The sequence below is a fragment of the Notolabrus celidotus genome, chromosome 21 (genome assembly GCF_009762535.1).
Source record: "Notolabrus celidotus isolate fNotCel1 chromosome 21, fNotCel1.pri, whole genome shotgun sequence".
Classification (NCBI taxonomy): Eukaryota; Metazoa; Chordata; class Actinopteri; order Labriformes; family Labridae; genus Notolabrus; species Notolabrus celidotus.
Window position 1 is genome coordinate 14,881,188 of NC_048292.1, and position 24,259 is coordinate 14,905,446.

At 41.4% G+C, this 24,259-nt stretch overlaps 1 protein-coding gene across 1 annotated transcript; it reads right to left on the minus strand.

Annotated features, from left to right (window-relative positions):
• Positions 1-23,023, minus strand: mtpn (myotrophin). Its single transcript, XM_034673770.1, has 4 exons — positions 22,623-23,023; positions 16,209-16,322; positions 14,225-14,308; positions 1-1,012 (listed from the first exon to the last, which is right to left on the minus strand). The coding sequence occupies exons 1-4, from the start codon at positions 22,692-22,694 to the stop codon at positions 923-925; spliced, it is 360 nt and encodes a 119-aa protein (XP_034529661.1). The 5' UTR covers positions 22,695-23,023; the 3' UTR covers positions 1-922.
• Between the last annotated feature and the right edge of the window lie 1,236 nt (positions 23,024-24,259).

Here is a 24,259-nt window from a genome sequence, read left to right on the forward strand (position 1 = left end):
CATTTTTAAAATTCTTTATTCTTTCGTGTGATGTTAACATTGCTTCAAAAATGGATTCAGTAACAGATTTTTTAAAATTGCAACATTCAAGTCTTCCTAGTTAGCCAGCATGGTGATTGGTCTACAGAGTATTTGTAATGCTTTACCAAGGTAACATTTTCAAAAAACACTTGATATGTAGGTGATATGCCAAGTAGAAAATTAAATCCTAACCTCTGGACCCCTCTCAACACACTTCCACCAAAATTTCATGATTGGATTGGAAAGACAGTTTGGTCTGTTAGAAGAAAAAAAAAAATCAAGGTACGAGGAAGAGGCCACACGTAATGAAAGGTGTATATAATGAAACTTCACAACCTTTCTCCTCAACTATCTAGCATAGTACAGTGCAATTACTGTTCATGTGATTGAGCCCTGGCAGAACAATACTTATAATAATGGATTTGTAAAAAAAATGTCAACACACTACTATCTACTGTCATTGTTTCTTTACAGTTTAAAGAGGAGACGGCAAACGTCAAATGTGTAAATAAGTGCGAGCTTTGCATTTCATTACAGAGTGATTTTTCTAGTCTGAGCTGTGGTCTAGGATCCAGGTGCGAGAACACTCCCTCGGTGTTTGGTCCCTAAGGGAGATATAACTGACAAGTCTGTTGAATGGCTACAGACGAGAGGCCAAGAGGAAGGGGGGGAGGGGGGAATCCTATCCCAAAACTTGGGAAAGAAAAGAAAATACAAACAGGGCAAAGGAAAATCACCAGACAGACAACATGACCTCCAACAAACAGACAAAAGCAGTGTTAAGACAGAGGTTGATTGAGTTAAAAAGGGGGGGGCAAGTCCATCTCCTGTCAGGGGACCACTGCATCCATCTGTCCGTCCGTTCACCCACCTGTCCGGCCACCTCCCACACCGCTGTCTCTCACTTGAGCAGAGCCTTTATGGCATCGCTCTCAGCTGCGGCTTCAAAGGCACTGGCGCCATCCGGTGCTCTTAGGTCTTTGTCAGCTCCCTGCGGAGGAGAGGGGGGGGGGGAGACATGAATATTAAATATGATTAGAGGGTGCGTTAAGTCTGTTTCGCAGCGTGATGCCAGCTCCACTTCATCGAGTGAGGGTGAAGGTGAGGAGCAGCGACCTGGATCTATAGCCTCTCTCTTCAAATAAAGCGTCCAATCCCCACTTTGCAGCTAAATGGAGCCGGGCGTGCACAGAGAGGGTGATTGGAATCTTGAAGTTTAGTTCAGAGGGCGAAAGTTCAAGTTCAGACGAAAGTGCTGGCGTGGTGCTTTTTTCATTCTGCTTATTTATGTGCTCCAGATGAACGCAGACACAACAGAGGAGCAGCTGTGCATATTGATGGACGTTTCATGAAGTGAATAGATGCTAAGATTGGATAAGGATGTACAACAGTGATCGACATTTGGTATCAGTACAATCATGCCGATTCATGATCCTCCTGTCTGATACGTCAGTTTTTTTTGGGGTCCCAAAAATGGCCTTTTTTATATAGCTACAGACCCTTAGCTAGCTTAGTATCAGCGTTTTTTTTGACCAGAGGAACTTTACCTGGGAACTATGTGCCTTTCAACCGACAGACCCAGGGCAAAAAAGTAGTTCAGGGGTAGATAATCTCCCCCCTAAAAAGCCCCTGCTAGGGGGGTAGTACTTTTCAAAAGGTCCCGGGGCTTTGGGGGGCGGGGCCTGCAATGCTGAACGTGTCTGAATGGTAGATAAACCGCAGTGTTTTTATTACGCCTGTCGTCCACAAAAACATCACACATCTCTGATTCACTTGATTTCTCTTTCTTTCATTTGTTTTTATTTGTTCTATCTGTTTTGTAAAAAAAGAAGCTGCGATTCACTTGATTTAGAAGCTTGTAACAGTAGTCTTCTCTCAGCCCAGCACAAATACGACTCTCCCGGTGTTACGGTTTTAAAAGTGACCCTATAAACTGGAGACCTTCAGCTGAACATGTCATTGTTTGTGGAGTTTACACAGCTGTTGAAACACAGAGGGAGTTTTAAGATTCAATAGCCTCATCAGATAAGTATTTAATGATCGTCTAAAAACATTTATGAGGGACGCATCCGGCTGAAAGTCGGCAGTTAACAGGGTCGCTGTTTAAACCAAAACACCGGCCGATCTCTGCCCGGCCTTAAAAAGGATTTTAAAGCCGTGTTGAAACATCTTTGCTACTCGCGCTTATCTCCTCTCTCGTGTTGATCCAGTGAATCCATCTGTGGTGAAATATAGCACCATCTAAAACAGCACAAGCTGAGTCTCTTCCATGCTAACAGGCTAAATGTTGTGATACCTGCAGGTCCGTCTTCTTCTGTGGTGTCATCTGTGATGAATGGCATTCGTCTTTGTCATACTGCCCTCTACTGGTCTGGTGATGTAGTGCATTTTATTTCCTCCATACGTCACTGGCCTGATTTGCACAATCTACCTGAGGCTTCGGCCCCGCGGTTGAAACGCAGACAACAATGGGGCGCACGGGAACCTTTTGGTTCAGGGTAGAGTAGTTCTGGGGGCTAAAAGACCCCGGAACTCTTGGTCGAAATGCACCTTATGCTACAAAAACATTAATGACAAAACTTCTGTCACTTACTTTTCTCCAACCCTGAAACTAATAACTCGCCTGTCAGCCTGTCTTTATTCCAGACAGGACATGCAAAACAAAGCCCCAGACACCGAGGCACAAATCAATTTGAGCTTAGAGGGATAAAAGAATGAATGTGACAAAGATAGGAGTGGACGCAAGCCTGTGGATTACTCAAGACTAAAAACAAACACAGCAAAGCAAGACAGTTAGACGGACAGCTTGTTGAATGCATATATAGTGACAACAGCTTTAATGGGCAACAGAGGAGTGGGGGAAAGTATAGAGAGACTGTTCTTTGTTTGGCCTGCCAACTTTAGCCTCTTAGCAAAGGGCTTACAAAACCCAGGCAGAAAGAGTCTATTGTTGCGTGGAGAAGCAGGGCATCAAAAACAATGTGCCCTACTTCGAGTGCCCAGCAGTGTGAGGAGGTTTGTCTGGGTGCAGATTCCGTGCCACAGGAGCAGCGGAGCACGTCCAGAGCGAGAGATTTACCAGAGCTGAGCTGGTAACCTGTCAGATCTGCATCTCTAATTGGTAAAAAGATGGAAAACTACAACTTCATGTTTCAGGGAAGAGTGCACCTGTCAACACTTTGGTTGTGTAACATCTGAACTGGTGACCCAAGATCCATCAGAGGAAGTAAAAGTGATTTTAAAAGAAGGGGCATGTTTTATAGGATCATACAGGTGCATTTCAACAAGTAAGAATACTGAGGAAGAGCTCTTTTTGACTTGTAATTCAACTTCAACTTTCAATTTAACTCCTATATATTCTATATTTCACCTTTAAATCTTGAGTTTTGGGGTCAGGTCAGGTGCTTGGCGATAAAACGAAAATTATCGTGATGTAATGTTCATCAATATAAATTAGGGCTGGGCGATAATTCGTATCAATAATTATGGTGATATAATTTTTCTTGATATAAATATAAAAAATGTACGATTAAAAATTTAATATTAATAAACATGTAATTACACCCCCCAGCCACTTAAAACGGAGGGGGCGCTAATAAGATTTAAACGCTAGACAGAAGATTAGACAACATTAGACAGGAGAAGAATACATAATAGAACAGCCAATCATGTCGCAGGGTGAGATGTAGGCGGGGCTCAAAGACGTTCTGAGCGGATTGAGCGGGAAAAAAATCTGCCTTCAAAATGATATGAAAGAATGATTTGATATTTATCGTGAAAATGATCGATATGTCAGCAGGGGGCTTTGATATCTCCTGATAAGACGGCTATGTTGACTTTGGACTAAAATGAATATAGGGAGATGAAGTCAAGGGCTTCCTTGCTGAATGCTCCATTAAAGGTGCAGTTTGTAGAAATGGGAATATTTAGCTAAATCTAGCAGTTAGATTCCAGATTGAAACGCTCTCTTGCTCAACCCCACCGCAGTGAAACAATGGTTTTGAGGACAAGAAGCTCACTGGACGTTTTTTAATCATCAAAAACTACTTTCAATACAAATTCTTAAGAACACAACAACAACTTTTCTCTTTTCTCTTCTTCAACTCGACTTCCAGCCAGTGCATTATTAGGCACGGCCACTCTCTAAATAAAAAAATGCAGTTGTTACTAGTTTGTCCTTTCCGTTTTACCGCAGGAACATGGCAGGACAAGATGGCAGCCTCCATGGAAGGGGAACTGCTTCTATGTAGATATATTAAACTAATTCTAAGTTTAATATCTTTATATTCAGGTGATAATACACTATGTTATACACAAGAGTATAATGTTCCATTGTTACAAAATGTGTTGGTTAATTACTGCACACTTCACCTTTGAATGAAGTAGACTGAAAGCTGCTACCAGCCCCCAGTTAGCCAACTTTAAAAGACTAGCCTGTCCCTGTCTAAAGGTGACACCATCTGACTTCAAGCATCTCTAAATAACACAACTCATTTCCCTTTTTCTTGCTTGTATGATCCATAAATAGTTACTAAGAATTGCCACTTGACAAGAGGCTTTATGAGAGGAACTATTTCTTGCTGGAGAGCTGTTAATTCTGAGCCTGCTGTAAAACAGGTCAAGTATTCTCTGAGATGTAGGACAGGTTGGGTTCGTGGGTGAAAAACAGAATCCTTCAACTCAGTTATTTCTTTCTTCATACTGCTGAACCAGAAGAAAAAAAATGAGATCAAGGATTTGTTACGTCCCTTTACATTTTCAAAGAACTTTGGACTCAATCATATCAAGTACCTTGCAACCAATCATTCTGCTCTCCACTCTTGTGCAGTCAGGGGACAAATTGGGGGAGGACAGGAAGTAGGGAGGCAGCTTTATTTCCCCCCTCCCTTGTTTCTTCAGCTCCGGGGAAGTCATTAGTAGCTTGTTCAGGACCAAACCCAGTAACTGACTCTACAGACCTAATTTAGATGACAGGAAACAGCATCCCAACGTGCCAACAACACTGTTCTTATCTTGCTACAAGGCATCTTAGCTGACTAACAATTATCTCTTCAAGTATGCCTCTACATTTGAAGTGGAGGGATATTCTAATGACCATTTGTTTCTCAACATGACACCTGTTTCTTATTCTTAAGGGTTTGCCAAAGACTGGAGCACTAATGACTTCACTGGTACAGTTACAATAATAGTTCTGGCCTATATAGTTAAGATCTCTTAGGACGCTCGCCATACCATCCCCATTGGCTTCATGGCATAGCCATGGCACGACTCTATTAATAGCTTTCCCGAGCTTGAATAATGACCCATCATGAACACCATATGGTGTAGTTCAAGAGAAGCGAGACACAGCCTAATGGTTACGGATACAGACTCATGGGATGGCACTGGATAAACTCATCTGGGGCTATGGGGCAACGAGGCAGCACTGGACTGTAATGTGATGTAACCAGCATGCCAAAGCGGGAATCATGTGTTCATTACACAACAAGCGTCAGGAACTGATCGGTCTTCTTTGCATGTTTTGTCAAATATTGGGTCAAAGACTGATTACAATTTTTGAAAATGCAATGCTTACTTAAGACATTTGATCTATTGGTAGCAGTCAAATATTAACGATTTGGTAAGAGGAAAACTAAATCTATTCAGTCTGGCTTTTGTGTAGTGTTCCATAATTGTATTTTAATGTTTTATATTGATTTTAATTACTTTTATTGTATTATTTATTTTAACTACATGTTTTTTTTAGTATTTGCCTACTCAATTGTATTCATATTTTTAGTGACTGTACTTGTCTTCAAATTTTAACCTTACCCTTTATTTGTTTTTATTTTAACATTTTATATTCTTTGTTATTTTGATGATTTAACTCCATTTTAATTACATATATTTTAATTCTGTTGGTGTTCATTATTCTCTTCTCCAAAATCCATGTTTGTTTTGAAATATGTAGTATGTTTTGCCTTGTTTTTTCAATGACTGTAAAGCACTCTGAATTGTATCTGATTTGTCTGCTATATAAAAATACCTTCATTTATTGAACCAGTGGGACAACAACATTTGATTAATTCAATATAAGTCCAATACTAGCAACAAAAGCTAGAAAAGTTGAAAATAAAGGAAGTTATTCAAAGATAAGTAAAAAGATGAGATGTAGATTAAGAATTGCTAATTGGCAGGATTTACGTTTGTATCACGTGATATTGGCAGATTGAGATATAATCGGCCAAAATGTCTGGTGAGAGAAATATTGGAGATTATTACGATGTTGGTCGGAATATAAGACTTTTTTTATTCTATTTTTTTCTTGAAACAAGTGAAAATACTACTTCAATAGCATTGTTTGCGGCCTACAGTTTGTAAATGCAAATAATGCTATTGAAGTAACGGAACGACGAAGCAGCAGAGTAAAAAACAGTAAGACCTGAATGCTGTCAGGCTGTCAAGTCTGCTCAACAAAAACAGCAAGAAAACACTTCTCTATTGATTTTAAATGAATGAGAGGACATAAAGCCCGGCTTCAACTTCTATCAAGGGCTATGGAGTGCATTTTATGCCAGAGCGTAAAATGAGAAAGTGAGTCAGCAGTGCCTTTGTACAACATCAATCGCAATTAAAGTCACAAGATATCAGCTCCATTTTTACTGGTTTTTTTTGTGTGTTTTCTTCAATTGTAATTTCAATTTCTGTTTAAACAATCAGGAAAATTAGCTGCTTTGGAACTTCCCTAGTCTACCATAACTTTTTGGTAGGTGACCTTCAACAGTGTGGTTTTTTAAAGAAGTTTCGAACAATTATAATCACTTTTTTGAAGGTTCAAATTCATTAGATGTCTACTTTCTTGCTTCAATGATGTAAAATGTACAGTTGTGCTCATAAGTTTACATACCCTGGCAGAATTCATGATTCATTGGGTAGTTTCTGTTGTCATTATGATATAAAAAGAGTAAACACAGTTGTTGACAATAAATTGCTTCACCAAGCCACTAACCATGAGTGAAACGTTTTTCTCTTATCATTCACATTCTCTGAAAAATGGCCCAAAAAATCACAAATTCTGCCAGGGTATGTAAACTTATGAGCACAACTGTACATATTCTGTATATTTCTAGTGGTCATAGCTTGATTACTATCCTGAAGGTTCTGTGTTTAAAAGCTTATAGTGTGACCTGTTCCTAGATTTAAGTGGGGGGTTTGTTAAATCAATGATGTTGGTAAAAAGACCATTAACATAATATCTATCCGGCAGTTTTCAGACTTACTTGTGGCATACTTTGAGAATAGATGGAAAATCTCTAGTTGGTGTTAAGGTCACATTCACAGTAATAAAGGGAACCTGAGGGGGTAAAGTTTAGAACCTGACTTGACATTAAAATTCGGCAGTTCTTCCAACTCAATGGTCACGTACACAGTTCCTCATAGAATAAAAGGACGTGTGTATTCATGTGTGTGTGCCACCATGTGCCCTTTTATTGTTGACTTGAAATTAACTAGCCGGTCTCTGCTGAGTCTAGTCAGCACTCTCAGCCAGGATCTTACAGCTGGATCACCCATACGGGCTGAAACGGTCCTTCATAATTCATTTCCAACAACAGCACAGCATGCAGTCCCAGGGCAAGAGTCAGCTCCCATGATGCATTCGGGGACCGGAGCTATTTTATCTGCAAACACAAGAATGCCTGACGGACGAATAGTCACAATACAATATTCTCATCTGGATCCTTTTATCCACTGCAGTGTGGCGACTGTGGAGCTACAGGTGCTGCCAGACAGAGTGGATATGCGGCTGCACAGTCAGCGGTGTGGCTTTGGGACGATCCATTCATGGCGTGTTAAGACGCGGGGTGAGGTTTTTTCACAGCCGCACAGGGTGGATGTATTGAGAGCCGGCCCCTGTGGTGACTGACGACCTTTCGGCTGCATCTAGGCGTTAATCCTTGATGGTGCTTACGGAGGATAAGTGCGGAGCCATGAGAGGAGCGAACCCGTGGGTTCCCTCATATCTTCGCCTTCCACTGTAATCCCTGTTCAGATGAGCTATGGCTGCCTGCCTTGTCTCGTACGATACCACAGACAAAGGCTTTTTTTAAAGGTCTACCCAGGGGCCTTTAATATCCAATGCAGAGGTGGTGCTTGCAGAGCTGCCTATTTCAGATGCAGAAGAGCTCGTGGCTTTGAGGAGGAAGTACTGCGGCTGTGGTTTTGTGACTGGTGGCAGGGGAAATAAAGGGAGATGGCTGCAGTCAATAATGAAGACTTAATAAAGGGATAGTATGCGAGCTTGAAATCTAATTTCTAGTTCTTTTTGGCAGATGTGTTATTAAGTACACCTTCCCATACAAAGTTAACTTCCTCCTCATTTCAAGTAGACATACTGTATCTTCATTTGAAGGCAGAGATAAAAACCAAAATGAGACCCTCACCCAAACTAAGAAATCCTTGTTTGTACCATCTCGTTATCGAATTTGAATGTTACTGAAAGTTAAAGCTTGTTTAAGGGGTGTTATGCTTTTTTCAGTCTGTATACTGTCCTTTTAGTAACTCTATTGTAGTGTTACATCATTTACTGCTCAAAAAAGTCCCTATTTTTCTCACACTGGTGTTTTAGAGAGCCCTAATTTCAGCCTCTGTTTTGGCTGCTGTCCCTTTTACCCCTTTTTGACCGAGGCAGTTCCAGGGCCGGTTCGGAGCCGGCGCTCAATTGAGAACTGGTTTTTCGTGTTTCGTCTGTAAGTGAACAGGCTCCCAGCCGGGAAAACCAGTTCCAGAGCGGCTCCAACTCTTTGCTGGTCTAGAACCGCTTATGTCAGGGGTGAGGGCCGGGGGGCAGTGTTGCCATGAATCTACACAAACCACACATGTTTCTGCCATTGTCCTGCAGCGAAAAAATAAAAGAGACTAATGGATTCCAAGGCAAAGCCCTGGTCAGCCGAGGAGACAAGCTGCCATTGTCCGCCATCGTTGTTGTTGTGAGGGAAAGTTCACACTGCTAGAGCTACTGGGAAAAGCGGTCATATAAATCTGACGTCACAACGTGCCTTTTCCACGGGCTTGAGCAGGTGGAAAAACAAACGGGTACTGTGTTGATTCACTAGTTCAACCAGCTCCAAACCAGCGCGAGCACCAGCCAGGAAATACAATCCGGTTCACGTTGGTCGAAAAGAGGTATTTAAGGCCCCTCCCGCTCCACAAACCCCCTTCACTCTGATTGGCTAGCCCTCTGAAGGCCTGTTGGGGGCGGAGCTTTAGGCAAACTGTTTCCTTACCAAGTGGCAACCTCCGGTCTCAAACTATGAAGCCCATGCAGAAGTGTTATAAACTGCAATACATCGAGAATCCGCTTGAGGCTGGCTGCAGAAACACCGGAAACCACATAGACATGAATGGGAAAAAGACGAAGAAGAAGCTAATCTCTCCATCGGCACAAACTGTACAGGGGGTGAATTTTTTCTAACGTGACGGTTCACAAGATATTAAGATTCCAAGTTTTTGCCCAAATAAAGACATGACTAGGAGGCTCAAACTCCGTCCCTTTACGTCACACTCTGCCTGGTTGAGTTCCGCATTTCCAATATGGCTGCCCCCGTCGATTGGCTTCAAAACAGCGCTCAGGAACAGATGGGTGACGTTACGGATACTACGTCAATATTTTATACAGTCTATGTTCCTCACATATTGCCAGGGGCTGTGCTGTTCTACTGTCCCCGTAGGAATAAGGCTCTGCAAGTTAGGAGATCCTTACGCAATGACCTCATCATTTCAGCAAGTCTCGTTAAGATCCCATTAAGGTCTCGTGAAGATCTTGCGGTATTTGAAGAACACGTCAACATATACATATCTAGCGAAAATTTTCACACGTTTAGTATGGACTTCCAACTTTGTTACTTTATATTTATGTCTGAAATATATGACACCACAATATTAATATATATATAAATTAATATTTAAGTCTATAAGGTTAAGAGCTTGTCTATTATTTTTTTTTGTCCTTGATCTCACGACACAAAAGCTTCCGGCAACCAAACAACACTTTGGTGTAAAATAGAAGTTACAGTTATGTGCCTGTCATGCCTGCCAAAAATGACGTCTGAGAGAGGGGGAACTTACAGAATATTAAACTGCCATCTTCTTCCTGTTGGCATCAGCTGCTTCTTTCCGTGTATCTCCGAGCCAACAGATCTGACGGCCAGCTGACAGCAGTAGCCAGCTGCCGGCCAGCTGCTGGCCAATTGCTTACGAGACTCTGTTGGCTTCTGGATGCGAGGGCCGAGGCGTGCTGTTGTGTTGATGAAAGTGGCGGATTAATACAGCTGATGCCAACAGGAATAAGTAAACAGTGGAGTACTGTGTTAAGTGTCTCTCTAACTGAAAAACCGGTGTTTCCCGTACGTCGATTACAGCTTCCTCTTTTCAAATGTCTACTTCAAAGTGATGTTCAAACTGTAAACTAACTGGAAAGTCTGCTTGAATAGAACATATGTGATGAAAAAAAGATGTCCCTAATGATTAGTGTGACTTAGCTCGTCAATGCCTCCTCCCCTCCTCTCGTTGCTTTTGTTGAGTCAAGATGCTGCCATCGTCAAACGACTCTGTATGTAGGGGAGCTATCACTTAGCCTGCCTCATTTAGCTTGGCTGGGGACAGACAGCTGCTCACTCACTGTCAGCTCCTGAATGTATCCCTCTTTATCTCACATACATACAGATTGTGTATTGGTTTGCAGGAGACTTGGACTGTTGGGGATCCCGGATCTAAAAGAGTCTCTTAAAGAGTTAAGGCTGGTTTATACTTCTGCATCTCCCCTACGCAGCAGGGGCTGATGCGGACATGAGCCCCACATACTTGTGCGCTGATGGGTCCGTGTCATGCAGCAATTCTCCACCGAAACCCTTGAGGGCAGTGCGGTCTCTCTGATAGCTGGTCGCCTGCTTCCGGCCCCGCTACGATCTCTGTTTACTTTTCCAACGAGATTCAGAGCGTGTTATGTTAATCTACAGCTGATACATGTTGCTGTTTATCATACAGACATGATTACATGAAGAATAGAGAGGAGGAGATGAAATACACAGCCGATGTGCGGCCGATGTCCGGGATCCCGGAAGTGCTGTGAATGCAGGAAAGACAAAGCCGCCGAGCGGACCAATCACAGGGCTTGCGGTCCGAGTCGATTCTACTTGTAGTTACATTTTGGAGGAGGTGCACGTCAGTTACGTGCGTAGGCCTCGGCGTAGGAACGGGAGCTACGCGGACCCCAGCGTAGGGTACGCCGTAGATTCAACGCAGAAGTATAAATCAGCCTTTAGGTGTCTTTCCTGTACTTGTTGAAGTTGTTCCATGTAGATGGCATAATTGACATTCTTTGACTTAGTACAGCTATGGATTTTGAACTACAAGCTTTTCTTCTACTCAAATTTTAGCAACAGAGATAGTAGTAAGTAGAAGTAGTAACTCTAAAATCGCTGCAGCGTGGCATGTGTGTTTACATTTTACAGCTAATGTTTTCTTTTTATTTGGCTAGTTAATGCAGTTAGCATTCTTCCTCTCCTGTTACTTAATGTGGCTAGCAAGCAGCTTTAACCCTCCTATTATCCTTGGGGTCAATTGGACCCCATTCATTGTTTAATGTCTCTAAATTAAGGACTAACATCATTTTTTTGGCTTCATATTTCATGAATTTTCCAAATTGAATGAGGACAACTGGGAAAACATAAAATGAAAATGTTGATATGTTATAATTTCCTGTAAAAAAAAAAAATTACGCATCGGTATTCCTTGGGGTCAATTTGACCCCAGGCTGTATTAGCTGTTTTATATAACATAAGAAATATCAACATTTTACACATTTGTTTTGGTTGTTTTGGATGATATTGGAGGTCACTATAACCAAGGACACTTCCTCATGTGACTGCAGGAGCTGGGATTGAACCGCCAACCTTTACTATATGACATAATATTTCCAGCCACCATGTCTCTAAAGACATTCAGTGATGTGTCCTGTGTCATACGATTTGATAACATAGAAACAAGGCAGGGCCAACGAGAGCATGACAAACTCGCAGCAGTTTGATGTTCTGTTTTAAAAATAAAGTCTTTCTAAATGCTTTAAATTGTGTTTATGGTTTAAGTATATTTTATTTAAAGGCTATTTAGGTAGTCAACAAAGAAACAAAGCACCTGACACATAAACCTGGGTAACAATCAGTTTCTGGAGGAATAAATTGCTGGGGTCAAATTGACCCCAAGGGTAAAAGATGTTAGGAAATTTGAGGGTGACAGGAGGGTTGAGACGGTCTATAGCCACCGTCTGGTTGGAATACCTTATGACAACCAGACACCGGCGTTAACAATGAAAAACTTTACTTTTAAAATAAGAAACTATTTGCAGTAACTCTTGGGTTTTTACTAAGCAAACGGATATCAGAACATTCGTAAATCGTGTCCCATCCCTAGCTTAGCCAACACTAACTTTAATTGTTTTGAGGTGTAGACCCATAGCCCACAAACTAGCCCAGACTCACACCACCCACCACTTCCTCTTCTTTAAAAATGAGAAGAATGTTCGACCGAACCATCATTCATTGAATTTACTTACTCCAGGGGTTCCCAATGTGTGGGTCGGGACCTCCTGGGGGGGTCGCAAGACACTAATGAGATGTCTTCCATTTTTTTTGTTTGTTTTTAGTAATGTAAAATTAAATATTTTACCCATTATTTAAAAAAAAAATGACAAAGTTAAATTTGAAATAAAACCTTGCAAATAAAAAAAATAATTTTGCCTTTCTTTGTTGCCAGATGGCTCCTTATGTTAGGGTTAGTTAACAGTTAATTAACAAACGCATATGAAAATGGAGCCACATGGTTAATTTTCTGCAGACCAGTTAAATGCAGTCTGAAGCAACATTCGAGGGACAGTGGGGGTCGTGAGTCTTTGGCACCTTTATTTTGGGGGTCGTGTGCTGGATGGTTAGAGGACCCCTGATTAACTGTAAGTATAGATTGTGCGTTTTTCTTTAAATGCATGATTATAACCTTATAAAAGTGGTGGTGCTAGACTGGCCAGCCTCTCTGTGTATCTAGGGCAGCAAAGTTGTGGCTTGCTTGAGGGACGTTTTCAGGGTTGAAAAACTGTAACACAGTAAGATACCTCTCTGCATTTCATTCTGGTGTATTTGCCGCACCGCTGTAAAAGATGCAGGTCATATTTAGTTGATGGAAAAAGGTATTAAAAGTGTGTCTTATGGGGCGCAGGTGTAGCTCAGTTGGTAGAGCAAGCGCTCCATGTACAGAGGCTACAGTCCTCATCACATAGATGTGCGGTCCTGACAGTATCTCTCTCTCTCCACATCTTACGGGGTATAAACTCACATTAAATCAGGAAGCTGGGGGTGCACTCTCTTGTTTTAGTCTAACAATACTCCAGAAGGAGTCAGTCTTTGTCTTCCAGAGACAAAGACTGAAGAGACTCTGGAAGACAAGTTACCATTGTGGCCCATATTGGTGTGACATTCATTAATCACATGGGCATACATTCCTCTGCAGTCTGGCATACTTGTCCAGAGGTGAAACACCCCCAGCAGTCAAGATGAGATCTGTCAGATACTCGTATATGACTGGTGTGCATCTACATCAGGAGAGACGTGCGAGAAAAGGCACGCCGAAGCTTTCCAAAAATACGCTCCACCACTAACAAATGAGGCTTTCTATTTAAATATGATGGAGTTGAAAAACTCTGTATTCTCCTGCTGCATGACATGGGTAAGATTGGGCATTCATTATAGAATGCTTGTTATTCACTTACATTCCTACCAGCTGTGCCTGGCGCGGTGTCGTCTGCCTCCTCTCAGCTGTGACTGTGTGTGCAGACGTCCGCATCTATCTGTCTGACTGAGGAAGCATTTAGGATGCTTCTGGAGCAAAAACAACTGTGAGAGGACAGGGGGGGCGAAGGATGGCGAGATGTATACACACATTGAGGAAAGGCCTGGGCACCTTTTGAATGAACAACAGCACAGACACAAAACAAGTGAAGAGCTGCAATACCGTGTGATGCTGTATGAACATTCCAGCACGGCCTCCACGTGGATGCGTTAAAGGGTCTTTTGTCCGGCGAGTTACCTCATCAGCACAGTCTCACACTGCAACATGCACTAGTGGGTGAAGGACAAGAGGCCACTTCTGCGTGCAGATGTAGATGCAGAGTACTAACCTTTTCTAGCAGGACCTTGACGCAGGCGACGTTACTCTCGTAACAGGCGCAGATCAGCGGAGTGAACCCGTGCTTGTCTGTGGCCTGTGAGGGGAGTCAGGGAAGCATGGTTAGTTGATGAGAGGATCAGAAACGTATTTACCTTTCTCATGTCCTCCCCACATTTTATAATAAAGCAAACTTCTCTTTAACAACACTTTTTATCCTCATGATCCAATACCCAAGCCACTTACTTAGAGAAATTGAACAATGGGCAAACATTTGGGGGATTAGGGACCAGCCAAGGACTTGTTGGTGGTCAAACTTTTAACACTTGAGCATGAAGCCCAGATCAGAAGATCCTATGACATAATGTCAGCGTGAGCAAATTCAAGCAAGGGGTAAGATGAACCTTGCTAACGTGATGCAACATCTTCAAATAGAAACCAGCAATCTACGCCTTGTCATCTGTTCTGTTCATTATCTATCCAGCTCAGTTTTGACAGAGATACGGATCAATCTAGTACAACAACATCAGAGGAGACCGTCGAGGCTCAGGGGGGCGAGTCAGGCTTAATGTGCGGTCTGGAAAGCTGAGACGTTGGTTGAATGAGAGAGTGGACAATGGATGAAACAGCACATCATGAACCTGATTTAACAGCCATGGTGCTTCAGTTTAAACAGTGACATTAATGCCTAATGTAGGGGTCAAAGGAAACATGGAGGACATACGAAATTAAAGGAATGATCTGTGTTTTCTGGAATATTGTGGAGTAACTGGGCCGAAATGTGAAAGCAAAATAACCTGTAGTTAGGGCTGGGCGATAATTCCATGACGCTATTTTTTTTTTTTCAGTGGTAGCTCCTAAATTGTGGAATGAGCTCCCCACCCAAGTTAAAATTTTACTATTATTTATTTCTACTGTTTGTATTTGTTGTGCAGCACTTTGGTAACCTTGTTGTTTTTAAAATGTGCAATATAAAGAAAATGGATTGGATTGGATAATTATTGTGATATACTTTTTTTCTCAATATAAATATTACAAATGTTCGATAAAAAAATTATATAAATAAACATGTAATTACACAACCCATCCACTGGAAAGGAGGGGGGCGCTAACATCACTCCAACTGTAACCCTTAAGGCTGATTTGATCTGCGTCAAATCGACAACGTACCCTACGCCGGATGTCCGTGTAGTTCCCGTACCTTTGCAGAGGCCTACGCAAGTACCTGACATGAACCTCCTCCAAAATGTAACTACGCCTAGAATCATCGGCTATCAGGGAGACCACACTGCCCCTGCTGTGTACGCAGAAGTATAAATCAGCCTTTACTAATCTTGAAGGGGAGTGCACTATTCAAAACAATACTCTATAAACTGATACACAGTATGCAATTTGATATATCTTTGTTGTAAATTTAAATCAAGTTATGCAAATTACCTCAATCTGAGAAAATAAAAATCGATAATCTAAAACGGCCTTTAAATTCAAATGAAATAATGATTTGATATTTATGGTGATAATTATAGGTATAAACCGATATACAACTTTTTATTATGATAACATCTTTTTTAATATTGCCCAGCTTTACCTGTAGTTTATCTGATCAGCGCATACAAATAGTGGTGTGCTAAAATTGTAAAACCATGGGGCCCTGGTGGCCTAGCGGTTCAAGCGCCCCACATTCGGAGGCTACAGTCCTTGGAGAGGTCGCATTTGCTGCATGTCCTCCCCCTCTCTCTGCTCCCCACATTCCCTGTCTCTCTTCAGCTGTCCCATCAATAAATGCAAAAAAGCCCAAAAAATATAACTTAAAAAAAAATTGTAAAACCATGAATCTGGACATCCATCAAGCAGGTTACAGTGCAACATCAAGACTGTAACAATAGACCTGCTCTATGACAATAAGCCCACACATGCACTGTTATCACTGTGGTCATTTAAAGCCTCGACAGTATACAAATGAATGCAAAGAGACAGCGATATGTTGTAGCTCTTACGTTGATATCTGCTCCCTTAGAGAGGAGGTACAACGCCACGTCCGACTGGTTGTAGTCTGCGGCGTAGTGCAGGGGCTTCCTCCCTCCGTCCAGGGTCCGGTTCACATCTTCAGCCTGGAAGAGGAGGAGGAGACAACACATCAACAGGGCAGGAGTTAATAAACACAGAGCTATCGCAAATCTAGAGACGGAAATGGGAGGAGTGGGGGGTCGTGAAAGTGGAAACTTGTAATGTCACTATGACTCAGTGACTGAAACTTTGCAGCCAAGAATATCAAACACACAGGCCACTTTTTATTTCGTTACCTTGCCACAAAAACCAAAGGCACACACACACACACACATACACACTCATGTCTGCGCTGAATTTCCCTCAAGTTAAACACCTACACAGAGAAATAAAAAAAACACAACTGAGGCTTTTCTAAGTACTGGTCTGAATACATATTGAGACAAAAAACATTTATTCACTTCAAAAACTGGCAGCCAACACTGGATATTAGAATAGTGCTCTGTCACATATAAAGTTGAATCTTCGTACTTTAAACCCCCGTATGAAAACATCTGATGTAGCGATGATGGGGTCAGTTTATCCACTTCCCCTGAGGCAACTAGAGCAAATACAAAAAGCCTGAGATGCAAATCTATGGAGGGAAATCATCACAACTGCAGCACCTTTCACACATGTAGAGTTCACACGTGCACCTCACAGCAGGACATCATCTCTATTAGACGCACTCTCACATCTCTAAATAGTCTGTTTGACGTAGGGGCGGAGGGGTGGCTGGGTAAAGGTGTGAAGGAGGAGGACTTAAACATTTTTTAAATCAAGCTCAAGACCTGCCTTTTTAGTCTTGTTTTCAACTGAGTTTTATCTCTATAACTAGAGCTGGGCGATATTGAAAAATATGTAATAAAGATAACATTTTTACTAAAGAAAATTGATTAAAGAAACCAGATGGTTTGTTAGCTTGTATCTGGGATTTAGTAGTCGAGTAAATAGCCAAGCTGTCTTCTCCTTTCTTGACCAGCATGTTTACACTCTGCTTTGAGCTGGTAGGTTTCACGGTTTCTTCAGTGTCGCTGTCGCTCGCTTCAGCTGTTTTCATTCCACTCAAAACGTCTTTAAGCCCCGCCTACCTCTCACCCTGCAACATGATTGGCTGTTCCATGCTGAATTCTTCTTCTCTCTAATGTTGTGTGGAACTAGCGTCTAAGACAGGGATGTCAAACATGCGGCCCGTGGGCCAAAACCGGCCCGCCAGAGGTTCCAATCCGGCCCGTGGAAAAAATTACAGAGAAGACATTAACTGCAATTTTTCAATAAATGAAACTACTATTTCAAATTTGTCCTCTGGGGGTCGCATAAAATCATAGTGCTGACGGAGCGCACCTTAACGGCGTTTTTTTTCAGGGACTTTTTTTTAAGAGCACTAAAAAATGATCCACTAACTTCTAACACTAGCTCTACACCCCTGCATACAACACTGTGCAGCAAGCAAACTGTTCATGCTGGAGCTGAGTGGTCCAAAATAATCAACTTTACCTTCTTCATTATTATAATCTCTGTTCTTTTGCAGAAAACATTACACTCTGTGTCAGGTGAATGGGTAACCTGTGTGTTTGATGTGTTTGCAGCAGGTTTAAGGGCTTAAAGAGTCAAATATTTGGCCCACTATGAGACTCATCATGGTGAAAAATACTGTTTTTGTAAAAAGTTCCTTAAATGTGACGATTTCAGAATGCACTTGTACTCTTTTGCACTAAAGCAAAGGGAAACATTTAGAGTTGTTGTTATTTATAGGTTATTATGTTATGATTTTACTGGCCCGGCCCACTTCAGATCAACTACGGCTGTATGTGGCCCCTGAACTGAAATGAGTTTGACGCCCCTGATCTAAGACATACTAGTGCCCCCACCCTTTCCAATGGTTGGGGGTTGTAATTGCAGGTTTAAATATATTAACGTTTTATTGTACATTTGTTATATTTATATTGAGAAAATATTTATCACGATAATTATCGTTACCGTTTTATCGCCCAGCCCTACTTATAGAAGTTTACTTCAACTTACTTTATTTATATATTTTTTAGTTAAAATTGTGGTCACTTTTTTATGTAAAGCATCCTAGTTTATTTTACTGGATTAATATTTTAGTGTTTTAATATCTTAGTAACTTATTTTATTTTGGTGAGGTTAATTACCTGTGTTGTTTAAACATCTTATTTGATCTCCAGTGTTTACTCATTAAGATATCATAGCACGTTTTCTGAGTTCGCTCAGCAACTTCTTTTTTATTTTCATTAATTGATTTATTTCATTTTTTGCATATTTCATGTTCCTAAGCTTAGGATTGTGGGATGGGTTTTGGGTCGGGCTGGGGTTCTTGGCCGAAAACTGAAAACGCTTTTTGCATCTTTTTTCATCACAAAATTCTGTTTCGGCCGTGTTGTTTCGGTGATAAAAGTATTTCGCCGAAAACTGAAAATGCACTTTTGGGCCATTTTCGGTGGCCGAATTTTTGAAACATCCCTACAAATGAAGTCTGATTAATTGATTGATTGATTGATTGACAGGATGACAGACTCAGCAGTTTGCGGAACTTTCCAGGGGGGGTTGTGCATGTGTGAAAGGGGTTTAGGAGATGCTATTTATTCTTCAGTGTGTAGAGCAGAGATTATATCTAATCTGTAATTCTGGTGTTTGTAACATGACACTCCAAAAAGACCCCACCCTTCCTTGTCTGGATTTCTACATTCACATTCAAACTTGCCTCTTTTCAGAGTGTGAAACTATCACTTGAATTGAATCCCTCCATCCTGATTCCTACAGCAGACTTTGGAACCTGTGCCAGCAGGAGAAGCGAAAGGCGCAGCTTCTATAATTTATCATGGCTGGATTCCAGTAATATGTGCAAGCTCAAGAGAAGTTCACTTTCCTGTTGCTTTCTTGCGCCTTCATTCCACCCTTTTTTTCCCCCCAGAGGACATTACTCTGTGCACTGGCAGGTTGGCCCATGCGTTGCAGTAGTAGGAAGTGGGCGTGTACTACCAGTGTACATTATGTGCATGGAAAAACCTGCACACTGAGTGACTTTATAGCTACTTCTGCTGTGTGATAGGCTGTTTCATCTAATGGTATCCAAAGTCTAACATCAACATGGACAACATTATCACAATCATTTATCATATTAGGTTTATAGTAGAGTCTTATCCATACTTCAGATACAGCCAATGGAAAGTTACAGGGAAGAGGACCTTAAAGCCTCTGGAAACATGAAAAGAATATTTGAAATTAATATAAAATATCAAATTTTCAGTTTGACACTCCCAATGGTTGGGGGTGTAATTACATACTGTTATATTTACATTGAGAAAATTATATCACAATAATTTTCGTTGGCGTTAATCGCCTAGCCCTATTCTTAACTAATCATGTTTTATCTTTTATTTACTAATTCTTAACTATTTCCCTTTGTGGTTTATTTATATACATTGTGTTGCAATGGGTGTGCATTATTCTCTACTTCTATATCAACTTCTGCTTTATGTTTAGGGTTGCAAAATTCCGGGAATTTTCAAAGTTGGAAACTTTCCATGGGAATTAACGGGAATTTATGGGGAATATACAAGGAATTTACTAAATTGAAAGTTGGCTCTTCATAGGGAACTTAAATATAGTTGGGAAAAATATATTGTAGCATAATCCTGACTAAAACAACAAGTTTTCATGCAAGAAGATGCTTTTTTATTTGCATGTTGAATGGGACATTTTTGGAGGGAGAGCGGCTGTTTTCATTTGATATTTTGAATTGGACTTTGTTGGTATTGCATTTTTGTTCATTTTGGAACGGGTTGGGTCGAGGGGATGAGTAATATTTAACTCAACATTCATGTTTTTGTTCTTCAATGAAAGAATTGGACGTCATTAAAATATTTAACACTTGATAAAGTTTTACTTACTGATAAATCTGTGTTAATTGTTTTATTTTGGATGGATGTCTGCTTATAACAAAATAAATATTTCTTTATGCTTGGATATGATACCTCTCCAGTAAATTACCCTCAATTCCTAGTTAATTCCCATGGAAAGTTTCCAATTTGGAATATTTCCAAAATTCCCAGCTTAACTTCCCATGGAATCTAACCAGAAATGTTCCACCCCTTTGCAACGCTATTTATGTTTAGTCATGATATTAGATTTTTATTTGGATTATTTTTCTGAATCACTTTGAATTGCATTTGATTTGTATGAAAGGTGCTATATCAATAAAGCTTGATTGACATATTGATGTATAATCAATGTGGACCTTCCTTTCTACCCATTGTAGACGTGAAGCCAACAACACCACATTCAAAGGTGCTGACATATTGCTCTGGTAGTCAAAGCATGCACAGAAGTGACCTGGCTGGTAGAGCAGCAGGACTGATGTCACAGTCTTTCTGCTAAACAAAACAGACACGTTTGACAGACTGCTACAATCTCAAAGATCCTTCAGACCAGTCCAGTCCACAGCAGGGCAGATTCTCCTTTTCTAAGCATATGCTTATGGCTATGGACAGTTCAATGACTCGTGTTACCCCGAGAGTCTCTGTCTGAGGGCACGCGCCCTGGTCCACAGGACGCGTGTTGGGAGCGTAGCGCCAGCTCAGAGCAGCCAGGATCATCTGGGTGCAGTATAGAGAGAACCACGTACAAACAACAGGACACAGAGCCTTTCTGTGGTTGAATTTCTGCTCATTGGAGGGTGCTCCATTACTTCCTTGCTTTAATCATCGCTGAGTATGCTGCATAACTGTAAAGTTTCATTTTTGCAGGTTTAGATGAGTTTATTATGAGTAATTCGGCTCTATTTTGTTGTCCTGTTACCTTCTGACACAGTTATCATCTTAAAGTCCTGTTGTAGTCGACATGGGTCACCGATATGTGGCTGTTTGTAGCTTTCATCCATAATCGATGGGAATTTCTGATCTAAACAAACTTTAAAAAGTAGGGAGTCCGTATATGATGATTTATTTTAAAATTGGCGGATGTTGCATGTGATCCTCTTGCCTGACTTCCTGTCCAGGTCGTTCTTTTCTGTGCATATTGACGCATGCTGGGTGCAGGCTCCGTCCTAAATAGACTTGAACCATATCTCTGGTGGAGCGGTGTGGGGGCACGCTCCCGAGACACAGCTTTAACACAACGCGATGCATCCTGTGGACCCTGGGCTTTAGTGTTTGTGACATTTTGTGTCGTCGTTCCCCCTCTGCTCTGCTAATCCGGCACATTGTGCTGCATGAGCCACATCTGTCAACAGAGCTGTCAATGGATCATCTTCTTAAAATCATAAACTTCTTCAAAGATACCTTGGATAGTTATCAGGGTGAAACGGACTTACTGTAATGACAGAAACACATTTGACATGTTTTATAGTTCTATACTTTGACCACTGCTCTATTTGTTTACATCAGGGTGGCAGCGTTTGTGACCTATACTGCAGCCAGTCAGAAAGAGAAGCTTTTCACTTTTTGTCTTCACAGGCAGGGAGCACTTGTGGCATTCATCTCTGATCAGTTCTAAAAGAAAACCTCAATATGGTGCTGTCCTTACAACCTAGGTATGAACACAAACTTCTAGTTCTTTCTACACGAGCAGGGGAACTTCAAGCTACGTTGTGAAATCAGTATGGCATAATAAGCACTTACACACATTTCTAACGTCTTCCTAGAAAGATTATGCTGGCTAGCTTCGGGGGGATTTGCTGTAACCGGGCCTCCAGCTCCTCCACTGAGACCCCCGCCCACCAATGTTAGCTGGAGGCCTGGCAGGTGTGGTTGTAAGCTCCCTAACTGGCAAAACTCGCCCCAAAGCAGGTCAACAGAATTCATATTACACAGATATAAGGACAAATTCACCAAACGAGCATGTATGTGAACAATACATGTTGCAATGCACATGACGTTAGCTGTGTACTCTCAGTGTCCCACCTAGCTAGCTTACCAACAGGTTGTTCCTTGAGGAAAGTGACGCTTGCTACTCTATTTAGACATAGACATAAGCTAAAACCAGACCCACCAGGGAAATCCTGACTGTGCTAAAGGGTAGAACAAAGACAAAACTCACTACCTGTTCTATGTGGAGTATGCTAGCACTGTATGACGGCAGCTAACATGGCGTTCAGACGTGTGTTAAGTCTCCAAAAATTGTGTTACACCACCCATTCTCTTGTTCACACAGCTGAGGCTCCGTGCATTAAAGCTGACACCAGGCTGCAGGTCAAAATGCCCCAATAACTGCCAACATTTCGCCATTTATTAAGTATTTCCCCAATTCCAGGGAGCGTTAGCTGCTAGCTACCCCGACTAGTACCCGTCTGTGTAAGCTATGCAGCCACTTGTTCAGTTACAGTACAATCACAGTTATCTTACCGTCACCATCTTGGCTTTGACCTCCTCCAGGTCCCCAGTCTTCAATGCCCATATCAAGTCAGTATCGGCCATCTTCCTGTGTTAGCTCAGGTGCTGCAGCTGCTGCTTCCCTGTTACTGCAGGGCGGGTTTGAAGTTAGATGCTAGTGCGTTAAAAGTTAGCGAGCTAACCGCAGAGCCGGAAAATCCTCCCTGTCGTGGCAGTAAGTACGCTCCCGGGTCTCCACTGGATACGTTGCTGTTTTAAAGATGTTTTCGTTGGATTTGGACTAAGACTAGGAGGCAGAAACAGCCCCAGAAGAAGTTCAGAGAGCCAAAGTAGCCGAGAGGGATCCGCCTTTCCAGAAGCCAGAAGTGTTTCCGCTCTTCTTCTTCTTCTACGGAGGCTTTTACTGCAGTTTGCATCAGGGATGTTGCATTACTGCCACCCTCAGGTTATTTTCTCCACCATACAGGCTCCATTCAGTTTAAAGCAGGGATGTCAAACTCATTTCAGTTCAGGGGCCACATACAGTCCTATTTGATCTCAAGTGGGCCAGACAAGAAAAATCATAACATAACCTATAAATAACAAAAACTCAAATTTTTCCCCTTTGTTTTAGTGCAAAGTAAAGTAAATTCTGAAAATGTTCACATTTAATGAACCATCTTTTTACAAGAACAGCTGTTGTATTTTTCGCCATAATGAGTCTCTAAGTGTGGCTAAATATGACATTCTTTAAGCCCTGAAACCTGCTGCGAACACACCAAGCATACAGGTTACCCATTCACCTGACAATGGCCAACTCCATTCGATCTGCAGAGTCCCTCTCTACTTTCAGAAGACAGCTCAAGACCCAGCTCTTTAGGAACCACTATGCACTTAGCTAGACTGTTCTCCATTGTTGTCCCCAGTGGCAGATCATGTCTTCCAGCTACAGTTGACTCACACTGTCCTGCTCTACTCTGGGAATCTGTGTTCAGCTCTGGAGTGACCCATCACTTGGTACTTTGGTCATTATTGTGGAGATGTTAATTGTTGATGATGATAATGGAAGGTCTTAAATGGTTTGGTTGCTTCATTGTAGATGTTCCTTATTTTATTAAAAAAAAGAAGAAAATAAATTCCTTACTTACTTTTGTGCATTGCCTTCACACTGCTTGGCAGAACCTGCATCCAAATTGACTTAAAGCACTTTGTTACTCTTACTGATCTTGTTTCCTCTTGTCTAGATCTTTGCTTGTGTTGTTCTTGTTCTCGTATGTACGTCGCTTTGGATAAAAGCATCTGCTAAATGACATTGTAACATTGTAACATTGTAACACTCAGAGTGTAATGTTTACAGCACAATAGCAGATAGATTATAATAATGAAGAAGGTAAAGTTGACTATTATGGACCCCCTAGCTTCAGCATGAACAAAAAATTATTACACCCCATAACTCAACATCCCTGCACTTGCTTTTAAGTTGCTTTTAAGTTGTTCACTCCTGTCATATTTTTGTAATGTATTGTTCTGTTTCTAAGTTTCTCTGTATGTCCTCTCTGTTTTTTGTTTTGTTTTTATTTATTGTCATGCCACCTGTGTTGCCTTTTCGCCCAGGTCATTATTGTAAATGAGAATTGGTTCTCAATTGACTTACCTGGTTAAATAAAGGT

Coding starts and splice junctions, on each gene's coding strand:
- mtpn (XM_034673770.1), bottom strand. CDS start 22,694: ATGGCCGATACTGACTTGATATGGGCATTGAAGACTGGGGACCTGGAG. Junction 14,309..16,208: donor CTAAGGGAGCAGATATCAAC/GTAAGAGCTACA, acceptor CTCCCCTCACAG/GCCACAGACAAGCACGGGTT. Junction 1,013..14,224: donor TCAAGGTCCTGCTAGAAAAG/GTTAGTACTCTG, acceptor TCTCCTCCGCAG/GGAGCTGACAAAGACCTAAG.